We start from the raw sequence: 21872 nt of genomic DNA, 5'->3' as shown, positions 1-21872 counted from the left end.
CCAGCTGCCAGTAGTCCTAAAACCATTCTCTCAAACATCCTAGACGGTCATGGGTAAGAAGCTACCAGCTCTATTAAGTTAGGTACTATGGAGATGAATAGTAAATTTAATTAGACCTCACAAATGTTCTTTTTTAACCCCTTTACAGGATATGGAAAATGAAAAACTCAATTCTTAAATTCACACTTGCAAAAGGAAAAGGCATATTGTGTGACACCAATAGTCTGAAGGGTTTTACTGCAATTGAGATTTCAATACAGGCAAAATTAGATTTTATCCTGAATAAATTTTATTGATTTCATATTCTATTCTATTAAATTTAAATATGCTAAATATAAGCTATACTACTTTGAAAAATATTAAGTTTCTAATGATATTGTGAACATATTTAAAGAAAATACACTTCTTAAAAACTAATGATTTCCAGTATTTTCAAGTAATGTTTTTTAATGCTTTTAAAACTTTTTTATACACTCACCTTTCACAGCTGGATAGAATAACAATGACAACAGCCACTACCACTTATTTAGGTCCTGTGTAAAATAATGTCGACAATCTTTTTTTTTTTTTTTTTTTTTCCCTCATCTGTAAAAACCATTACCACCACCACAATACTCAAAATAATTACTCTGGTAGATGAAATACATATTAAATAAACTCATATCCTGTTTCAAGTACTGTAGTAGGGCTTTTACATACACAAAAACTGTTTCTTCAAAACAGTTCGAGGAATTATCTCCTCTTCCATACACAAGAAAACTCAGGCTTAAAAATAATTATGAAACTTACCCAAGCCCAGGTAAGTAAGGTAGTAAGTGGGAGATTAAAAAATTGAAACCCAGGTCTATTTAGCTCCAAAACCTGTGTTCTTTCTACTATAACATTTTATTGAAATTATTAAATGCATTGGTTCTACAGTGCACTTTAACTTCTGCTTTAAAACAAACAAACAAAAACAAATTGCATTACTTTTTTGGGGAAAATACACCATTACTTACTAGAAAGCCAATTATTAAATACAAGTCCTATAATTTAACATAGAATGATTATCCAGATATTTTCAAAACCTCGAATTTTCTAATTACGATGCATAAGGAGTATGTTTTCTTTTCCTACCAGCTATCTTGCTGCTAGAAACAGATACCCATTCCTTGCAAGTTGCCATTTCCTTTCCCATTGCTTTAAAGGAAAATATTTTACAATCATATTTTAGTCAAATGATCAAAGGCATTTAAAAGCATCCTAGATGTTTTTCTACAGTGTTTCTATAGATGTCTACTCTTATAAGATGCTTGCAAATCATGCAATAGTTTTAGATATAATTCAATTACAGAACAACAGATGGACAAAATGTAAAAAGAATATGTACTTTGTGTAAAGACAGAAAGATAAATGAACCAATAATAAGAGATTGATGGTGGCACACAGGTTCCAAATGCCAAGCAAACATTAAATAGTATTCTGACTCAATAAGAAACTAGTAAACCACTTACAAGTTACCCTTTGCTAAGTTTTAGTCCTAATTATTTACCTTGTTTGGTAGAAAAACTTTAAGCATCATGGTTACAAAAGGTAATTGCTAGTTTGGTTCTAAAATAAAGAGGACAGCTGCTTTTGACTTAAATTCAGAAAGATAAGATTTTTAAAATATTTGCTGGCCTCCAATAAACTGCAACATGTAAGGACTCTATTAACATAAGTAGTTCTAGAAGTGGTTTTTCATCTCATGTTTCAAATGAGTACAGTGATTTAGAATCATGCTTACTTTTTTTAAGCTTTAAAGAAAAGTTTAAAAATATGATTCATATTTAAACTGAGATAATACATAAGTGAAAATAACTACTCTGTGTATTAAATACATATTAAATATAATTTCCTAAAATAACAAACCTAAAAATAATAGTGAAGAAACATATAACATTGTAAGGTTTTGTCTAAAGCTTCTTCAAGCTGTGTGATTCTTACCTTCAATCGGTAAGAAATATTTAAAACAGAGCAGACTTAAGATTTAATTTGGATAGGCACAGTAACCTTTTTTAACCTTTCTTAGGGAACACTGACCCCTAAAGGTTCTAAATTTAATTATGTTTCACAATATTCTAAGTTTAACTGGCATCCAGACCTCATTTTTACCTACATTACTGTAGGTATGTATACTTATGGCATACACGTTTATTCATAAATAATAGGTAAACTATTTCCAATGGATTGTTGTGTACTAAACCGTGTTTCTGCTAATAAAAATTGAATATAATCTCCAGAAATTTATTATACTATTCCAATTAATTCCTCATAAGAGATTTCTGACGCCATGCCTTTTTTCTTATATAAATCCAGTAAATAACAAATACTAAAAAGGGCTAAACAACCAATCACAACTCTTTCTGAAGATTAACTTTACATACGTACTTTGATTATGATCTTTCATTTTTTTCTTAAAAGAAAGAAAAAAAGGAACTTGCAAAACAAAGTTTTCTCTAAAGGGCAAAACATCATTTACTTCTTGAGAAGCCAGATGTTACTGACGCTCACTTGGCAACGCATGTTTATTCACTCACATATTGCTTCCATCAGCTTAAAATTTCATTCATTCAGGGTTGTTTTCTTAACTACTTAAAGAAACCTGGACACATTTTATAGATGTCTTCACCCATCCTACCTACCAACCTCAGCTTAACATTTTCCAAGCTATCTATAGTGACAAAAACAAAGAAAAATGTAAATTGTTATATCTGTTAACATTATCTACCTCATCAATTCTTTGACTTCAAATATTTCAGCAATGTTTCCACAGTAATGCTAGGAAAAGAATAACCATTTCAGCACTTCTTATAATAAAATGTGTAAGATGACACAAAAGCAAATCTGTGTAATACAAGTTTTTAATTAGCATGATTTCGTTAAAAAAATAAGTAAAATAATATTAAACACAATAACTACTTACAAGAGTAGACTATACACATTAGTGTCAGAGAGTTTTGAAGCAACTTGGGCTTTATGATAAAACCCAGGGCCCTTGATATCAAGGAAATGACCATGTAGATTTTACTGTTTAAACATATCAGTTATCACAAAACTCCAAAGATATTACATTTACCTGTATAATTTTATTTCTCACTAATGTTTCATTAACGCCACTTTATATAAAGGAATGTCTTATTCCTATTTCCATTGTAAAAAAAAAAAAAAGCCTCTAAAAATGCATATTTTCTTAATGATGCTTCAGTCACATCTATTGTGGTCTGTGTTTCCTGCAAGCTATTCATGCATCCATAGCCCTAAAATCTTCCTTTTTATAAGTGTCCTAGAGCTTCAGCAGCTCCCTTCCTTTACATCTTTCCTGCTTATTCTACACTTAGGAGAATTTCCTCCACAGCCTCTAGCTCTTTAGATATATTAAAAATAATTCCTTTGTCTTCTTAAAAATCCTTTTGGCTATAATTTGCACAAAATGACTTTTCACAGCAATGTAACCTCTGAATAGGGAATGTAAGTAACAGGGGCATTATTATTTACTTCCTCTTTTCTTATTTTGTACATAAATTGAGTAAAAGTGCTTTGAGCTCTTCAAAATAAGAATGTTTGCTTACTTTCATAAATGAATAAAAACAGCTATAAAAATTAGTCCCCAGCTTCACATCAATGTATGCATATCACAAACGTGAACATAAAGAGAGTAGGTCAAAATTAAGTGCCAAAAGTCCATTCACTAAAACATGTAACTTTGCATCAAAAAACTTTAACTACCTTATTCAAATATTACATGCTATTACTTCATACACAATTCAATCAGTTACCTGGATTCTAAATTCATAATAAGCAGCCTAGTCACAAATAAGAAAAGTTACTAATGGTAGGCATAAACGACAACAAATTCATAACAGTAGGGAAATAAAAAGCAAATGCAGAAATCAAAAAAAGGCATTCTCAAAAAGCACAGCACCATTCTGTATCTGAAAAGAATGTGTAGCTACTAACGTATTTAGTACAATGATGATAGAATGATCCCCGCAAATGGCCTTTAACCTTCATAAAAGATACATATACGGTAAAAAAGGAGCCCTACTGGGGGAGGGAAAATCTAAAAAGAGCTACGTCTAATGTTTGATGATAATTATACTTCTTAAGTTATAAAATCAGATGAAGTAAAAACAATGTACATAAAGTTTAAGCTTTCAACTATATGTAATATTATATTCAGAATGATTAGCTTCCCAAGGAGTCCAGATTTGCAATATTTTACTATAAGAGATCTCAAATAAAAACCTAACATTTTTTTAAACCTCTCTATGGCTATAGATAGATGCTGTGCCCTCTTATCTCTCTCTCTCTCTCTTTCAGGCCATCTCTCAGTCCGTGCTTCAAACTGTTCTGTCTCTGCCTGTGCATATCTCTACATATCTTTTTCTCTCTGTCTCTCTCCTTGTCTCTGCCTTGGAGTTCCTTTCTGTCACCATCTGTACATCTCTGCATGTCTCTGTCGCTCTGATTCTCTCTGGCCCCCTCACCCCATCTTTCTGTGGGTGTCTCTTTCTGGGTGTGTCTTCTGGTATGCACGTATTTCTACATGTGTCTCTCTGTGTGTGTCCTGGTCTGTTTCTCTGTGTCTCTTTCAACATGTATATGTCTATCTTTCTCTTTCTCTTTCTGTATATGCGTATATTTTCTACATCTCTGTTACTGTGTGTCTCTTGTCTCTGTGTGTCTTCTTCTGAGTGTGTCTGTGTGTCTGCCTATGCCTTTATCTCTCAGTGTCTCTTTTTTGTCTCTCGCTCTTTCTCATTATATGTCTGTCTCTTCTCACTGTTTCTTATTTTGATCTATATCTCTCTTTCTGAGTCTTGGTGTGCATGCGTTTTCTGTGTGTTATCTATACACGAGTGTCTTTCTTTGTGTCTCCCTACTCAGGTGAGTACCTCCCTTCCTGTGTGTCTCTCTCTTTCTGTTTGTTTCTTTCTCTGAAGGTACTTCTCCCTATGCATCTCTCTCTGTCATTCTCTCAATCTTTATCACTTGGTGTATATGTGTGTTTCTTTCTCTCTCCCTGTGTGTCTGTCTCCCTCTTTCTCTCTCAATATCTCTTCCTGTGTCTCTCTGTGTGCGTGTGTGCGTCTCTTTCTCTGTGCGTCTTTCTTTGTGGCTCTTTTGCAGAATGTGGGTCTCTTTGTGTCAGCCTCCTTCTTTGTGTGTGGGGTGCATGTGCGCGTGTGCTTGTCTGCTCTGTCTAATATACTGGTTAGAACAAACACACTTTATTCTGTGCCCTGAACTAGCACAACACCTGGGGTTTGATATTAATACCTTAAAAGTCCTTACCTTTTGACCAGTCCTCCATTTGTACTTCTGTTCTTGTTTGCTCTGGCAATGTCTCTGGTTTTTGCTCCAAGAGTTGAAGCTAAAATAAAGCCAACTCTAGATAAATAAACTTAAAACAATATATCAGAACACACCTACGCCTTACCTTTGTTTGACAGAGAATTTACAGGATAAATGGTTTTCTAAAACATTTATAATAGGACAATTAATGGTGTATTTCAAAAGGTAAAATTAAATTTTTTTTTTTTCCCTCAGAAAAAGGTTCTTTCCTTCACACTTACATTTTAGTAAATACAGTACAGGTTAAGCTTCTAGATATTTTTGCCTATTTTGGTAAAGAGAACCATATAATTTACTTAAGTCTTCTTCAACTGTGACTTCAACAATTTAAGAAAAATAAAATGTACAGTCTATTCATAAACTTTATATCAACAATTTCAAATTTATTTATTTGAATTTACAATGTATATTTTCATATAAATAGTTTATATTTGTAAAAGTAATTTAAGAATGCTATTCCAATTTTTTAAAAAAATTAAAGAGTATCATTAGCTGGTGGAATTGATATTTCTCTTGCATATTTGTTTTCATAACAAACATGACAAAAGCTATGCAACTTTTTCTGCATGCTTTTAAAGAGAATAAAATTAGATTTACCTCACAGCTAGAACTCTGCATTCTTTAAAAAGTCCTCAAATAAAGCTGTAGTAAGCTTCTCCTTTTCCAATTTTCTCTAAATATGTTGATCTGGAGTTGGCAATCTTTTTTCTAAGTTCCTCATTTACTTTTGGATTAGCTGAAAATATAGGAAGTTATTAATATCAAAGAAATATGTTCTAGTCAATGAAGCCATTTCCCTACATATTGCCCAAAAAGGTTAATAATAATTGCAGTCTTTTAATAAGAGATTCATATAGCAAGACATGTAGAAAATACAGTCTTTAATAACCTCTGGAGTATTTTAAAACATGTCTTACAGGTCTTAATGTGCTTAGTAATATACTATTTAAAACCATAATTTTATCCCTCTGCAATATACAGTCACTCTTCCTCATCATTTACCCAGCTAATGAATGCCAGCAATTAGTAAAATGTAATCCCATTGCACAATCATTTTAATGCTTTTAGCACTCAGAAAAGTAAACATCAAATTAATACTGCTCAAGCCATATCAGATCCTAGTTGGAAGCAAGCAATTATAGTTCAGCTCCTCAGGTGTAATTAAATGATTGGAATGATTTAGTTCCATAAATGCAAGTTAATTCATAAGCAAGCAACAAATATACTGGGAGTAATTACAAGAAACATTGACAGTCTAAGCAGGGCTAATTCTTTTAGGAGGCTGACATAGTAAAATGCTGCCCTCTGCTGGGCATATAAGCGAATATCTCAGAGCTGAGAAAAACCAACCCCGCCATAAACTTAACTTTTAAAAAGCCACCAGAAAAAAATTATAGCCAATCTATTACTTTGATTTCTTTCCTTACACACAAAAAAATTTAATGTATATATTATACTGTGCTAATGTCTACACACCCCGGTAATTAATGCTTTTTCCAATCAAACTCTGAATTTGAGTCCCAGAACATACCAGGCTATTTATTTCTCTCTGTCTAATGAAACTATTCATACATAACACTGACAGATTGCAAGTGAAACTTCTAGTACCAATATGGGCTGCCAAGCCAATGCCTATAATCTCTCATCGGTTAACCCTACGTGGACTGTTACAGATCATAACCAAACTATGCTTTTATAAGTACTAAAATTCACAAGAAAAATAATCTCTGGAAAACACAAAACAAAATATTATTGTGGCTATACATAGTGGTCTAAAATGGTTTTCAGTGAACTTCAATAATAAAAATTAAAACTAGAGCACTGGTATAATGCCATTATAACCATATTTTAAAACATAAAATTCATCTTGTTTTTACTTAAGCCATTTACAACTTTTTACTTTCTTAGGCTAAAATACAGAACAAATTTATTTGTATGCTACTCAGATAGTCCTTAACTAAACTTCTCATACTAAACTTTAAGAAGCTTATTTATTACACATCTGTTATGCTATAATCAGTAAGTCTGTGTCGACACATATATATTTGTATCACTAAACAATCAATCATCCCGTTGACTTTCTGCAAAATTGAATATATTCTCAAAGACTACCAATATCACAACAAATATTTAATTCTCCAATAAATGCAAGTGATACTTGCAGAGGATAATGTTTAACATTACCAATATTTTTGGAAAGGGCAGAAGCTTTACCTCCCTTCTAACATGCTTTCAAATGCATTAAAATAACGATATTCTAAGTCATATCCTATGCAAACTATACAAATAAATCAAAATATTTAAAAAAGTCTTGCCACTAAGTTTAAAATGTATATCACATTTGCTTTGCCCTTGATGTCACAGTCTTATTTTTCAATTCATATCTTGTACACTGTAAGTTAATTGCTTTTGGAAAGTACTTATTATTCATGTAAAAATTAATGTGCCAATGTGTTTAAATCCTCTTAAATGACCATTCATGCATCGTTCTTCTTTAAGTACCAGTGAAAGCTGTCAAAAGACATCAATGCAATATGATCTTAAAGAAAGTTCTAATAGAGATTTTTTTTGTGCTAACACAAGATTTTCGTATTCACCAACTTTACTTAAATTCCATTAATTTTTTAAGCTACTTTTAATAAATTCACCAAGTAAAACTTTTAGGCCCCAGAGTCTGTCATTTGTGTTCCAGCTGACATTATGAATATTAATAACAGTGTTATCCTGATTAAATAGGCTTCATATGAAATCCCTGTGAATCCTATAGCTCAGACATCTCATTTTTCCAACTCTTTATGAATTTGGATTCCGACATTAAACTGGAAAAATCTTAAAAAACAGATTTAATGGCACATTTGCATATTGTCAAGCAAAAATTAGATGTTCTAATGAACCAAATAACTACAATTTATACACCTACATATTGTGATATGTAGGTATATATATTTCTGTAAACATGCAACACATTTTACTCTTCTATTCATTTTAGGACAAAGGATTAATACTAATAAAATACTAATTCGTTTGCTTATACTCACCTTTCATATAACTTGTTTTAATCAAAAAATTATATGTCCACATTAAAACTAGTGGGATGATTTACAGTAGACATCAGACAAATGAGGCTTCTTAATCAAAATGCTAACTTTTACAACATAGATAAAATATAAGTTAATTGCTTTATCCTTATTAATGTATACCAGCTTCAAGTAGAAAAATAAAATTGATTTCCAACTAACGTTTGTTTATAAGTTGTCCTGGAAAAAAATACCCATGTTAAAGAAGAAAAAGAAAATATTTAATATAACAGATGGAACATAACATATTAGCATCTGTTAAATTAAAATCATTAAATTCCTAATCTCATTCCTCCGAGTTGTTTTTAATTCTCAAAGGAAATGAGTCTTATTATGTTGAAGAAAAAATGATAATGATAATTAACGAACTACTTACACCCTTCTCTCTATAGGTACATGGGAATCTGAATATATCTGCCAAAATTTCGTAACTTCACCCTATCAAAAAGGTAGATTGAAAAAATTTAAACAAACATCTCTAGGCTCTTAAATGTGACTTGACTAGTCTCCCAGTTTACTCAGCAGTAAAACACTTCACGAAACAAAATTTGTTCTTCAACCAGCCTAAAATTTCTAATCTGCCTAAAAAAATTATATGTGATTCTGACATTTATTCTTAAAATTAAATGCCTTTTTGCTAAGAATTCAAAAATGGGACTTTATACCCAAGACTTTTTAAAAATTATTTTAAATATGAGATGCCATTCCTACCTTCCTCTACAGAAGTCACATTATGGCAAAGGTTTTTGGTTGACTCTGGTTAATGGAATTTTTCCCCTTAATGTCTAGTTAGTTTAACCACAAATTTGTGTAAACTGAATCCAACAGTGTCAAGCTAGGAATCATTTATAGCACGGCCTCATATCCAATGGTAACTCTAAAAAACTCTGAATTTTGTATTTCCTAGATTGAGAAACGTTGACAATTTTTGCAAGGAAATGATTTCATTAATAGACCAAAAGAGAGTACTGTATTTCTGAGAGCCAAATATTTTATCACATAACTCAACATACAGAATATATGCATATGTTCAACTGCTGGATTTTCATCTTATTAGATAAAAGTCTCTGAAACATTCATAGTCCCTGGCACATCCACTCCCCAAAAGAATTCCTTTTCATTCACCGTGCCTCACACCACTCACTCCGTCCCAAGCTCCAGACAACCCAAGTTCCTCACAGCCAGGAAAAGCAAGAAGAGGTTTAGGGAGAAAGGTAAGGAGTAAAAGTGGCCCTGCACTACAGCTATCAAAATTTAAAATTGCATATACAATTTGATCCCTCAGTTCCACTACAAAAGTATTTAAAACATATTAATATTAAAATAAAGCATATTTTATGTACAAAGATACTCATTAAAGCAGTATTTATTTGTAAGAGAAACTACTGTTGCATATTGGACTTCTTTCTGTTCATCGAACTTACCAAACTTTTTTTTTTTTGCCTCAGAGCTTTTATAAACTTACTATTCCCTCTGCCTGGAATCCTCTTCTCTAGAGCTCTAAACCAGTTTTCTCATCATGTAGGCCTTGCTCAAAAGTCACCTCTTCAAAAAGGTTTTGCCTGCCCATCCTATAAAAGTAGAAACTCCTCTCTCATCACATTACCTATGCTACTGCCTTCATGAAACTAATTTGTTTGGGGTTTATTTCATTGTTTTCAATATACCTCAGCCAACTATGTACATGAAAGTTACATGCAAGCAGGGCCCTTGATTTTCTCCTTTATTTGTATCCTTCGAAGGGTGTTTGGCATACAGTAAAAACTCAGTATATATTTGTTGGACAGACAGGTAACAGACAGATAACTTGCAGAAAAACAGACCTAACATAAATGTTCATAAACAGAAAACGTAAAATAAAAAATAAAACTGGTAAAATAAAATTTAAAAAACTGGTAAAATAAAACGAATGCAAGAGATATGCACTTTGTGTGGTGGAAGATCCTTTCAACAAGTATTTGTTATGTAAGCATCTATATACTGATTCAGGTACTATCATAGGATTTAGATATAAAACGGTGAATAAGACAAATAAATTTCCTACCCAAAATATGTTTTTAGCCAAAGCAATATAGGCACAGAACACGAATAAAATAAAAACAGGAAAAAAAATGTAAAATTATACTTACATGTGCATACATGCTTGAACAGGCATAGCACTTTAATCGAGAATGATACCTAGGAAACTATTACTTCTGGTTACTATGAAGAAACAGCCTAAGAGTTCAGCTGGAGAGATTGAGAGAATGAAAGAAAGAAGTATTTCTATTTCATTTTATATCTATCTGTATAATTTGACTTTTTTTTAAACCATGTGTATGTATTATTTTCAACTTAATAATTACATATTTATTAACTTTGGAATTGAACAGGAAGCTCTGAAGGAAGCCAAATTACACCTGAGAGATCCAAAAGGAAGTAATCTTAACACCCTTCAAACTTTGAAAAAATGATTATTGCCTAATTAACCTTTTATAGTTATTCTTTGTTATGGTTGTTTGCTTGCTTGCTTGGTTTAAGTACAGTGAAAAGTTCAAATTAAACTAATATACGGCAGAAACTTTTTGGAATAGAAACACTTAAAATGAATGAGTTTTCTGATAATTAAGCAAATATTTCTTAAAAGAATCACATTTCTTTGTTCAAGTAGGGACTATTTACAATAGTCTTAGTGTTCAGGATTCTAAAGTTTAAAAGTTTATAATAAGTTGTTCTATATATTATGACTATTATGTTTGTCACAGATAGTTGTTCCCCTGTGTTATATGCTTTCGTAATCAACAACTCACTATATAGAAAAAGATGACTTACTTCCCATCACTGAAACTCACAGAAGGACATCAACTTCAGAAGAAACACTTGGTGTTTAAAATACATGGCTTTTACATTTTCAAAACTTGGACGACAAAACAATATACCACTTGGAATACTGCAATAGTTTTCAGTGCTAGTTACAAATGACACTGAGAATGAATATGGCATCGCATAGCCTACTAATGTTTTTAACAAGTAAAACTTTAAAACTAGTATCATTTTCAGCGAGTTAACCAAATACAAGATTTTCTCAAATGTCCTGAAATGTTTTGCCCTAGGCCAACCTAAACCAAATCACTTGATCTAGCACAGAACAGAATATAAAAACAAAGTCAGCTTATAGAATAGTTTCTCCAGGGAACAAACAGCCTGTTTTCTTAAGATTCATATGGGTGCCAAGTTCTGATGCAATGACACACTCCTTCACACAAAGGCTTGAATTTCCACACAACCAATCGAAGTTCTTGGCAAATCACAGGTAAAAAAAGTATTAGACCAAGTTAAATTGATGTATAATTGCAGCTGGTATGAGTGGTCACTTGAAATCAAATCAAACAACAGCTATTAGAGAATGTTTTTTCTAAAAGCAAGTAAAACTAATCATATATGGTATTCATTATACATTATAATGCTTACTAACAGATTTCATCAAAAAGCATATGAGAATCAATATACTCTAATAACAAGTTATACTTTTGCATTTTGAACACCCAATAGCAATTCATACATTGCATAATTAACACAATGTCCATCTACGCAATTTGCTAAAATTACAGCACTTATTTATTCCCAATGGACAGTGCTGCATGCAAACTATGAATTTTACTTTCTTAAATGTAATGTTAAAGACAAATTCTAGGTTGCAAAATATAATTACTAGAAACAAAATCTTTAAAGAGTGAAATAAATGTTAGGCCTACAGTTCCCATTTATTGTACAATATAAAGAAAGTCAGAGCCATCAGCCTGTCATCTGAGGAACTACAAAAGCTCACATAATTTCTTGAGAGTCATTCTTAATAAATGTTTTCATTAATGAAAAGTATTTAATAAAAATATGGTCCTAAAATAAATATTCTGTTGTTAAGGTAGAATAAAAAGTACAGTATGAAAAAAGAGAATATTAGAAGCCAAAATATACAAGATGTGATCAAACAATACAGTGAATGTTTAAATAAAAAAATGTATTACAGTGAAAGACACATTGCCATTAATCCCCCTCAAAATACTCCACCTTGCTTCAAATACACTTATCCCATCATTCTTGCCACTTTCTGAAGCAGTTCTGGAAGTCCTCTTTCGTGAATGTCTTTAGTTGCGCTGTTGTGGCTGCCTCGATGTTCTGAATCATTTTGACTCTGGGGAAGGGCCAGAAATTGCACAGTTCCAGATCTGGTAAATAAGGTAGATGAGGACACACCATAATTTTTTTTTTTTGGTGGTATGCAGATTATTGGTTTTTTTTTTTTAATTAGTTTCAGGTGTACAAAACAATGTAATAGTTAGACATTTATCATTTACACCCATCATAAAGTGATAACCCTCCGCCCCCAATCTACTATCCTTCTGACATCGCATAATGTTTTTATTTGACAGAAATTGCCACATACCAGAAGCGATGCGTGACACAGAGCATTGTGGATGATGATTTAGGAGACACTTTAAAACACACCTTCTCTCAACCGTAGCTCACACCCAACTGACACCACCAAACAAGTTAAACCTTGTCACACACTGTTACTAAGGTTTGACATGCCGCTTTCCATATTGAGGATCCCTGCCTTTCTGTTGGATGGTGCTTGGCACCAGCATTCACCGTATTTGTTGATTACAACAGAAAGGCGCCATGTCACACATTGCTTCCGGTACAGCAATTTCTGTGAAATAAAAACATTACAGTGTGTCCTCATCCACCTTATTCATGGGATCTGGCACCTTGCGACATCTGGCTCCTCCCCAAAGTCAAAATGACCATGAAAGGTAAATGTTCTGAATCAATTCAGGACATCGAGGCAGCCACGACAGCGCAACTAAAGATACTGGCAAGAAAGTGGCAAGAACAACGGGATAAGTGTGTTCGAAGTGAGATGGAGTATTTTGAGGGGGATTAATGTAATAATTTTTATTCAAACATTCACCATATTGTTTGATCACACCTCGTATACAGACATTTCCTTCAATAAACAATTTTATTTTTCTTGCATTGAAAATTATAAGATTATTTCAACTATAAATTATATGTAAGTATTGTACTATTTCTTTTGTTCATCACACTAGGAAGAATTTTTTAGGACCTAGAAGCATGTGTTCACTACAAATCTGTTTCAGAAAAAACATTTTAAAAAGAAATCTCAAAATAGCAAATCAACTAAGTTAAAAATATCACTTACAAAATTAGTAGTAATACAACTGTATAGTTTTCCAAAGTATTAAATAAATTAAGCAATGTGTGTTGTTAATTTTTAAAGACATTTTCCAAAAAACACTGATCTTTCATTTTAAAAAATAAGAATTTTACTTTCCAGAAAATTGCATCGCTATAATGTGTTGATTTTGTATATTATAATCACGTTCACTGCAAAATGGCTATATGAATAACTTGACATTTTACAATACCAGTTGTGTAAGAAAACCTTTTGTAAACTGCAACGAAAATGAAGAGGAACAAAAACTGAACCTTGTGCTGACATAAGTATTAAAACTTAAAAAAAGAGCAGTCAAACATTGTAAGCCTCCTGGCGGAAGTGTGTGACACTAACTAATAAATATTATCCTCCAGGTGGGAGTGAGGGATAGAGAATTAGGGGGAGGGGAGCAGGATTCACAGGGCATGCAGAATATGGGGGTGGAGATGAAATAAGATTAACATGAGCCATGAAGAATTATTGTTGAAGCTTGGTAATGAGTACATAATGGTTCATTATTCTTTCTCTACTCTTGAATGTTTGTAATTTTCCATAATAAATAGTCTCAAATATATATTGTAAAAAAAGAGCATATACAGCATTATTTACCTTCTAGCAAAATCATCAAGTAATCTTTCACAGAACCAGCAATAAGTATTCCATTTTACAATCTCATGTCAGACACACACACACTATATCATGCAACAAATATTGTACATCTTTCACAAATATATACATACACACACTCCTCACATGGATTCTACATTACATGTCATTTAGAGAAAAGCCTACAAATTTCATCTTGGTATGTAGGAATTGAAAAGAAAATATCAGCTGAGGGTTATGTACTTTATTTATTAAAATGCTTTGGAATTATTCTCTGACCTTAAATTTGACAACTTCCTTAAGCTAAGACCTTATGTTACCAATGATCTAGTGCATATGGGAAATAGGGTTAGGTACACTGTCACCTTTAGCAAACATTTTCCTCACCAAGCTACGTAAAGACCATCTGCTACACCATGAAGCAACATCCTAGTTAGTTAATGCTACCCACTTGCAATGTAAATAACCAAGTTTATCATTTGTTGGAGTCATAACTGCATGAATCATTCTGTTTGATGAAAACAAAAAAGCAATGAAATCAAGATCTAAATAAATGGAGAGGCATACCATGTTCATAAAGGAAGATTCAAAATAGTAAATATATTGATTACTCCCCCAAATTAATCGATATAATTAATGCAATACCAATTACAATCACAGCAGGATACTTTATAGATATAGACAAAGTGGTTCTCAGAATTAAATGAAACCTCAAAAGCATGAGAATTGCTAAAACAAAGGTGGAAAAAGCACACTATCCAACTTAATGTTTACTATAAAGCTACGGTAATCATGACAGCATGGTACTGGAAAAGTAAAAGACACCTAAGTCAAAGAAACAAATTAGGGAGTCCAGAAATAAACCCAAATAAATATGGCCATTTGAGCTCTACCAAAGGTGCAAAAACAATTCAATGAAGAAAGGCTAGTTTTACAACAAATACTGTTGGAACACCCACATGTTAAAAAAAAAAAAAAGAATTAATCAGGGACTGAACTTTACACCACATATAAAGATTAATTAAAATGGGTCAGAGATCTAAATGAAAAGAAACAAATCTATAAAAATTTTAGAAGACATATTAGATAAAATACTTTCTTATATGCCAGCAAATTTGTATTTGAAATGAGGCATAAATCTAACAAAATATGAACAAGATCTACTATATGAGGAAAATTGCAAATCTCTGATAAAAAACAAATCAAAGATCTACATAAATGGAGAGATATTACATGTACATGGAAAGCAAGACTTAATATTGTCAAGATATCAGTTCTTCCTAACTTGATCTGTAGATTCAGTGCAATCCCAATCAAAACCCAAGCAAGTTCTTTGTGGATATGGACACACTAGTTCTAACATTAATGTGGGGAGACAAAAGACCCAGATTAGCTAACACAATACTGAAGGAGAAGAACAAAGTCAGAAGATTGACACTACCCAACTTCAAGACTTACTATAAAGCTATTGTAATCAAGACACTGTGGAATTAGTGAGTGAATAGACAATTGGTCAATGGAACAGAATAGAGAGCCCAGAAATAGACCCACACAAATAGACCCACACAAATAGAGTCAAGTGATCTTTGACAAAGGAACAAAGGCAATTCAATAGAAAAAGGATAGTCTTTTCAACACACGGTGCTAGAACAACTGGACATCCACATGCAAAAAATAAATCTATGCACAAATTGTACACCTTTTACAAACATTGACTCAAAATGGATCACTGACCTAAATGTAAAACACACAGTGATAAAACTAGAATATTTCACATACACGAAAAGCTAAGTGATCTTGGGTTTGGCGATGACTTTTTAGATACATCAAAAAGCACAATCCATGAAACAAACAACTGGTAAGCTGGACTTCATTAAAATGTAAAACTTCTGCTCTGCACTGTTAAGAGCATAAAATAACAAGCCACAGACGTGGCAAAAATATCTGCAAAACACACATCTATCTGACAAAGGACTTATATCCAAAACATGCAAAGAATTCTTAAATCTCAACAATAAAAAAGCAAACAATTTAAAAATGGGCAAAGCATATGATCATACACCTCACCAAGAAGATGTACAGGTGGCAAATAAGTATATGAAAAGATGCTGAACATTACATGTCATAGGCAAGTACAAATTAAAACAACAACGACATACCACTACACACTATTAGAATGGCTATACCCAAAATAGTTATGACACCAAATGCTGACAAGAACTCATTCTCTACTGGTGCAAATGTAAAATGGTGCAGCCACTTTAGAAGACAGTTTGGAAGTTTCTTACAAAACTAAACATACTCTTACCATACTATCCAGAAATGGAACTCCTTGATATTTACACAAATAAGTGAAAACATATGTCCACACAAACATCTATACTCAATTGTTAACAACAGCTTTCTTCATAATTCCCAAAACTTGGAAGCAACCAAGACGTCCTTCAATTGGTGAATGTATAAACAAACTGTGGTATAGCCATACAATGGAATACTATGTAGCAATGAAAAGAAATGATCTATCTAGCCATGAAAAGACATGGAGGAACCTTAAACGCATACTGCTAAGTGAAAGAAGATAATCTGAAAAGCATACAGACTGTAGGATTACAACCCTATGATGTTCTGGAAAAGGCAAAACTATGACAACAATAAATAATCGTGGTTGTCAGAGATTGGGGGCAGGGATGGGTGAAGGGAAGAGATGAATAAGTAGAGTACAGGGGACTCTCAGGGCAGCGAAATTCTGCACGATACTGTAATGGTAGATACATGTCATTTTACATTTTCAAAACCCACAATGTACAACGCAAGGAGTGAACCCTAATGTAGACTATGGACTTTAGTTAATAATAATGTATCAATATTGGCTCAGCTTGTAACAAATATACCAGACTAACGCAACATGTTATTATTAGGGGAAATTGGGGAGCTGGAGGAAGGTGTGGGAGAAGATAATGAGAAGTTTCTATAACTTCAAGTGAACTTCTCTATAAACCTAAAACTTCTCAAAAGTATATTAATATATTTTTAAAAGGGTCATGTATCAAAATGAAAGCAACAAATCTACATATTTTTAGAAGAAAACATGAGAAAATCAAACCAAGAGTTCTTAGAAATCACACCAAAAGCACGACCCATCAAGGAAAAAAAAATTATAAATTTCACCTTAGCAAAATCTAAAACTTTTCTCTGCCAAAGAACTGCCAAGATTATTAAAAGAAAAGTTACAGACTGGCAAAAAAAAAAAAAAAAAAATGTGCAAAATACATACCTGACAGAAGACTTTTATCTAGAATATAAAAAGAACTATGAAAAATATGGGCAGAGGATTTGAATAAACTCTTGTCTAAAGAGGACATAAAGATGGCATATGCAAGTTATTATATTCAACATAATCAGTAATTAAAGAAATACTAATTAAAACCATGATGAGGTACTACATACTATACACACTTGAAAGACCGAAACAAAAAACACTGACAATATCCAGTGTTGAGGATGAGAAACAACCAGAATTCTCACACATTGCTGGTGCAAATGCCAAATGGTATAACCAATGTGGAAAATGGTTTGGTCATTTCTTACAAAGTTAAACATATACTTAGCGTCTGACCTGGCAATCTCACCGCTGGGTATTTACCCTCAAAATGAAACAAAAATCTATAGCCAAAAATTCAAAACAACTGCATTGTTCTTGAACACGTAAATGGATAAACAAATTGTTGTATGTACATACAGTGAATGGCACACTGTTCAGCAATGAAAAAGAACAAACTTGGTCCATGAAACAACTTGAATGAATCTCAAAGACATTAATCTGACTGAAAGAAGCCAGCTTCAAAAAATTGCACACTTATGATTCCATTTACACAACCTCTAGGAATGACATAACTACCTTCATGGACAACAGCTCAGTGCTTGCTGATCTTCCAACATTTTAATTTAAGGTCCTGGCCACTACAACAATGCAAAACCCTTAGGAAAAAAATAATACAACTTTATTGCGTAAGAGAGACAAAAACTAAACAAATGGAGATACTTACCAGGATTATGGACCAGAAAACTCAAAATTATAAAGTGTCAGTTCTGTTCAAATTGAATTCAGGCAAACCAATTAGGATTCAGGGGCAGTGGGCTGGGAAAACCATCCATGAGGGCCACTAAAAACATCATTGGAATAAATCAGAAGTATAGTGCCAGTTAATTCAAGTTTCCATGTCACTCTTTACACAACTGGAAATTTAAAAACATTCCTCAACAATATCTACTACACATGCAGTTGCACTCAGTTAAAATTCAGAAAACAATACATGGCACTTTCCTGGGCACATATTATCTAATTTTGAAACTCATAAACAGTCCCCAAGAAACTGTTGGTTCAGAAATGAAAACAAGAACTACATAAAACTGAAAAATGTTTTACAAAATCTTTTTCAGAAATGTTTCTTTCAACTATTGAGAGAATATTTTAATCTGTTTCTGTGTAATTTTACCATCATAAAGTCAGTTTCTCCCTACCCCCCCTAAATAAATGTTTGCCCAGTATTTACAGGTTTAAAGGGGCTACCCACTTAAGGTATACATACCTCGAGGAGAACTCTTGTCACAGTGTGTATTATTTACTTATCTGTCTTTCCCAATTAAGCAATCTGATTAAAGGAGGTTTTTATTTCTTATATTTCTCATTGTTGTGTCTGACTCGTAACAGTCAAGAAATGTATGTTGAGTTAATAAAATCTCATTTTACAGATAAGGCTCTAAGAGATGTTAATTGACCAGGTTATAATCTGACAATTAAGAAGTAGCAAAGCTACTCACTAATTTATTTATTCAGCAAATATTTATTGTTCTAGGTCCTGGATTCTAGGACTAAAACCTAGACCTTCTGACTCCAATTGCAGTGTATTAGATTATTTATAATAAGAAAAAAACAACAACTTTCTACCTTTGTTTAATAATGAAATTGCTCTCATAGGATTATAGTGGAGAAGGAGAAACTCCTACTATAGAGGAAGTCACTACTGAACCAAAATTTCCTGTCTTGCGTATCTGGAGGAAGGCAATCCCTTGTTGGTTAAACATGAAGAGACCAGAGAACCTAAGGATAGAATTTCAATCTTTTGGTTAAAAAAACAATTCAGCAACAAATCATAAAACCTGGAATAATAGAAAGATAAAAATCATTACATTTACTCAAAAGCAAGAGTGAAAAAGCTACATGATTTGCTAAACTGTATACCTGGAGCCTTTGATAAAGTATTACAGTTTTCATCTAAATACCTTTTGTATTCTATTAATATTTTATTTAGATGTCCTCTAAGTAATAATCAGTTAAAACAAGCATAAAAAGCTACATAGCAAGATAATAATATTAAGAGAAAAACAAATTTTCTCTTAAGTCAAATTCTTTAAGTTTAAAATAACTTCCATTTAGGACATTTGGCATTTGCAAGTAAAAATTTCCATGAGTTATTTTTCAGTAATAAGCGCCAAAATGTGAAAAAAGTGTATCTGTAATCACACTGTTAAATAAAAGCACCTTTTGTACAGAACTTAAAGAAGTTCTAGCATTTTCTGCCCCATAAACAAGTGCAAAATCCAGTTTTTCTTCACAGCTTTCTCACTCATACCTAATTTGACAGTAATTTTTTTTAGCAATTCACCTTTTACTGAGTGGTGCAAAACAATGGTATTTCCATTAGCTTATTTAATTTAAATGGTATAATTAATGATTATATAGATATAACTGGCATCAACAGGTTTTGGAACAAACACAAGTTACTCTAGGTAAGTGTATAAATCAACTGAACCAGTAAGAGCAGAATCATCTACAAGAGATCAATGCACCAGCCCCAGCATTAAGCATATCACAGGCATCAGTCAGTATGTTCATAACAAGGGAATGCAGAACTTAGTTAGTCTGGCAAATTGTTAAGTGGAAGCCATTTAAGGTAATTTCAACTAGATATTGAATTTTTAAAAATATATATTTTTTTGCCATTAGGGTACTAAGTATAAGAATAGACCAAGAGAAACTCAGCACTCTACCAAAAAAATGAAATGCACACATTCCCCACAGATGAATGGTAAATAACATTTTTATATATAAGGGATAAAATTCTATTTTACCTATAGTTATACAAAAAATAGACAAATTATTCAACTGCATTACCAAATGGGTTACTTGAGTTTAACCTTAGCAATACAAGCATACCTTGGCGATATTGTGGGTTTGGTTGTAGACTACCGCAATACAGCAAGTCACATGAATTTTCTGGTTTATCAATGCATATAAAAATTATGTTTACACTGTACTGTATGTGGTCTATTAAGTGGGCAATAGCATTATGTCTAAAAAAATGTATATACCTTAATTCAGAAATACTTTATTGCTGAAAAATTCTAACCATCATCTGAGCCTCAGCAAGTAGTAATCTTTTTGCTGGTAGAGGATCTTATTTTCAGTTTGTTAATCTGCGAAGTGCAATAAAATGAAGAGCAATAAAATGAGACAGGCCTGTATCTCTGCAGAAGGAACTGTATGGGCCCTTGTTTGCTATGGAGCAATAACATTAGTACACAGCTCCATCTAGTGGATTGATACACAAACATTTCCAAAGCTTATGTTTCAGTCTTTTCAACTAATTTCACTGTTAAGTTAAACCAAACTGATTTTTACAAAGGCCAGCTCTTCACTCATAACAGGTAATTACAACATTTTCCCTAATCAATACGCTAAGCAACATTTTCCACTCAGGATTTCTTCAACATCTTCTAACAAACTTTTCTATAGGAATAAGAGTAGTGGCAGTTTATTCTGCAAAGGTAAAACTTAGTGTTCACACTGTTCCTTTCAAGAGGATAGAACACGCAAAAGCCACTCCACAAGGATACAACTATGGAGCAATAGCCTAAAAGCAAATGCGCATGTAAAACTCTCTTCAAAGTGCCTACTATCATAATAACAAACAGCTAGGGAGACACCGACAAACACACCGGCAGGGTTTCTAAACACTTCGTTGACCTTTCCCCAATAAAAAAATCACATAATGAAAAATGTTTATATTTTTACTTTTTTAAGAAAATTTTAATGTTATAAAAACTTAAAGACTATTAAAAGTTCCCTCTTTAATAACTATCTAACAATGTAAAAATATTCTAATAACAGATGCAACTAAACTTCAAATTAAACTCAATTATTTTTGAATCATGATACGAAGTATATAAATTTAACTTAATAAAAGCCCAGTAAAATCAGGCACTAGCATGAAGAGTAACAATCAATAGTAACATAACAGCTTTATCCTCTTAGTATTTTATTATTTCCACATCTCTACATAAACTCAACACATAATTTAAGTGTATTTCTGTTTATGTTGATTTAATTAAAATGAAAGTTAATTATTAGTCTACTACTCTGTGATGTCGATTCACATGAATAATGTTATATTCACTAACATTATATACACTAATTCATATTTCTAACACCTGATGGGCACAATACTTAGCAAACAAGCACGTTTTAAATGAACAAAGTAATGTAATTTTTTATGAAGTTGTTGGCTTATTTTGGAAACTTGAACAATATTTTC

The 21872-nt window shown here is 32.4% G+C and overlaps 1 protein-coding gene across 15 annotated transcripts in view; it reads right to left on the bottom strand.

Annotated features, from left to right (window-relative positions):
• The window catches only part of MIPOL1 (mirror-image polydactyly 1), a 251042-nt gene that overhangs the window by 201222 nt on the left and 27948 nt on the right, over positions 1 to 21872 (bottom strand). For 7 of the 15 annotated variants that reach the window (XM_019749153.2, XM_074328162.1, XM_074328165.1 and 4 more), the window contains 2 exons: positions 5974 to 6112; positions 5317 to 5395 (listed from right to left, as the gene is read on the bottom strand). In XM_019749153.2, coding sequence (XP_019604712.2) covers positions 5317 to 5395; positions 5974 to 5994 — 100 coding nt within the window. In that variant the 5' untranslated portion in view covers positions 5995 to 6112. Of the gene's footprint in view, positions 1 to 2749; positions 2800 to 5316; positions 5396 to 5973; positions 6113 to 10582; positions 10720 to 18323; positions 18441 to 19225; positions 19379 to 21872 lie in introns of those variants that run through there. The other 8 variants (XM_019749145.2, XM_019749148.2, XM_019749146.2 and 5 more) reach the window with 4 other exon arrangements.

Source organism: Rhinolophus sinicus, linkage group LG03, assembly GCF_036562045.2.
Source record: "Rhinolophus sinicus isolate RSC01 linkage group LG03, ASM3656204v1, whole genome shotgun sequence".
Classification (NCBI taxonomy): domain Eukaryota; kingdom Metazoa; phylum Chordata; class Mammalia; order Chiroptera; family Rhinolophidae; genus Rhinolophus; species Rhinolophus sinicus.
The sequence above is the reverse complement of the archived record's forward strand: the minus strand, read 5'-3'. Positions and strand labels throughout refer to the sequence as shown.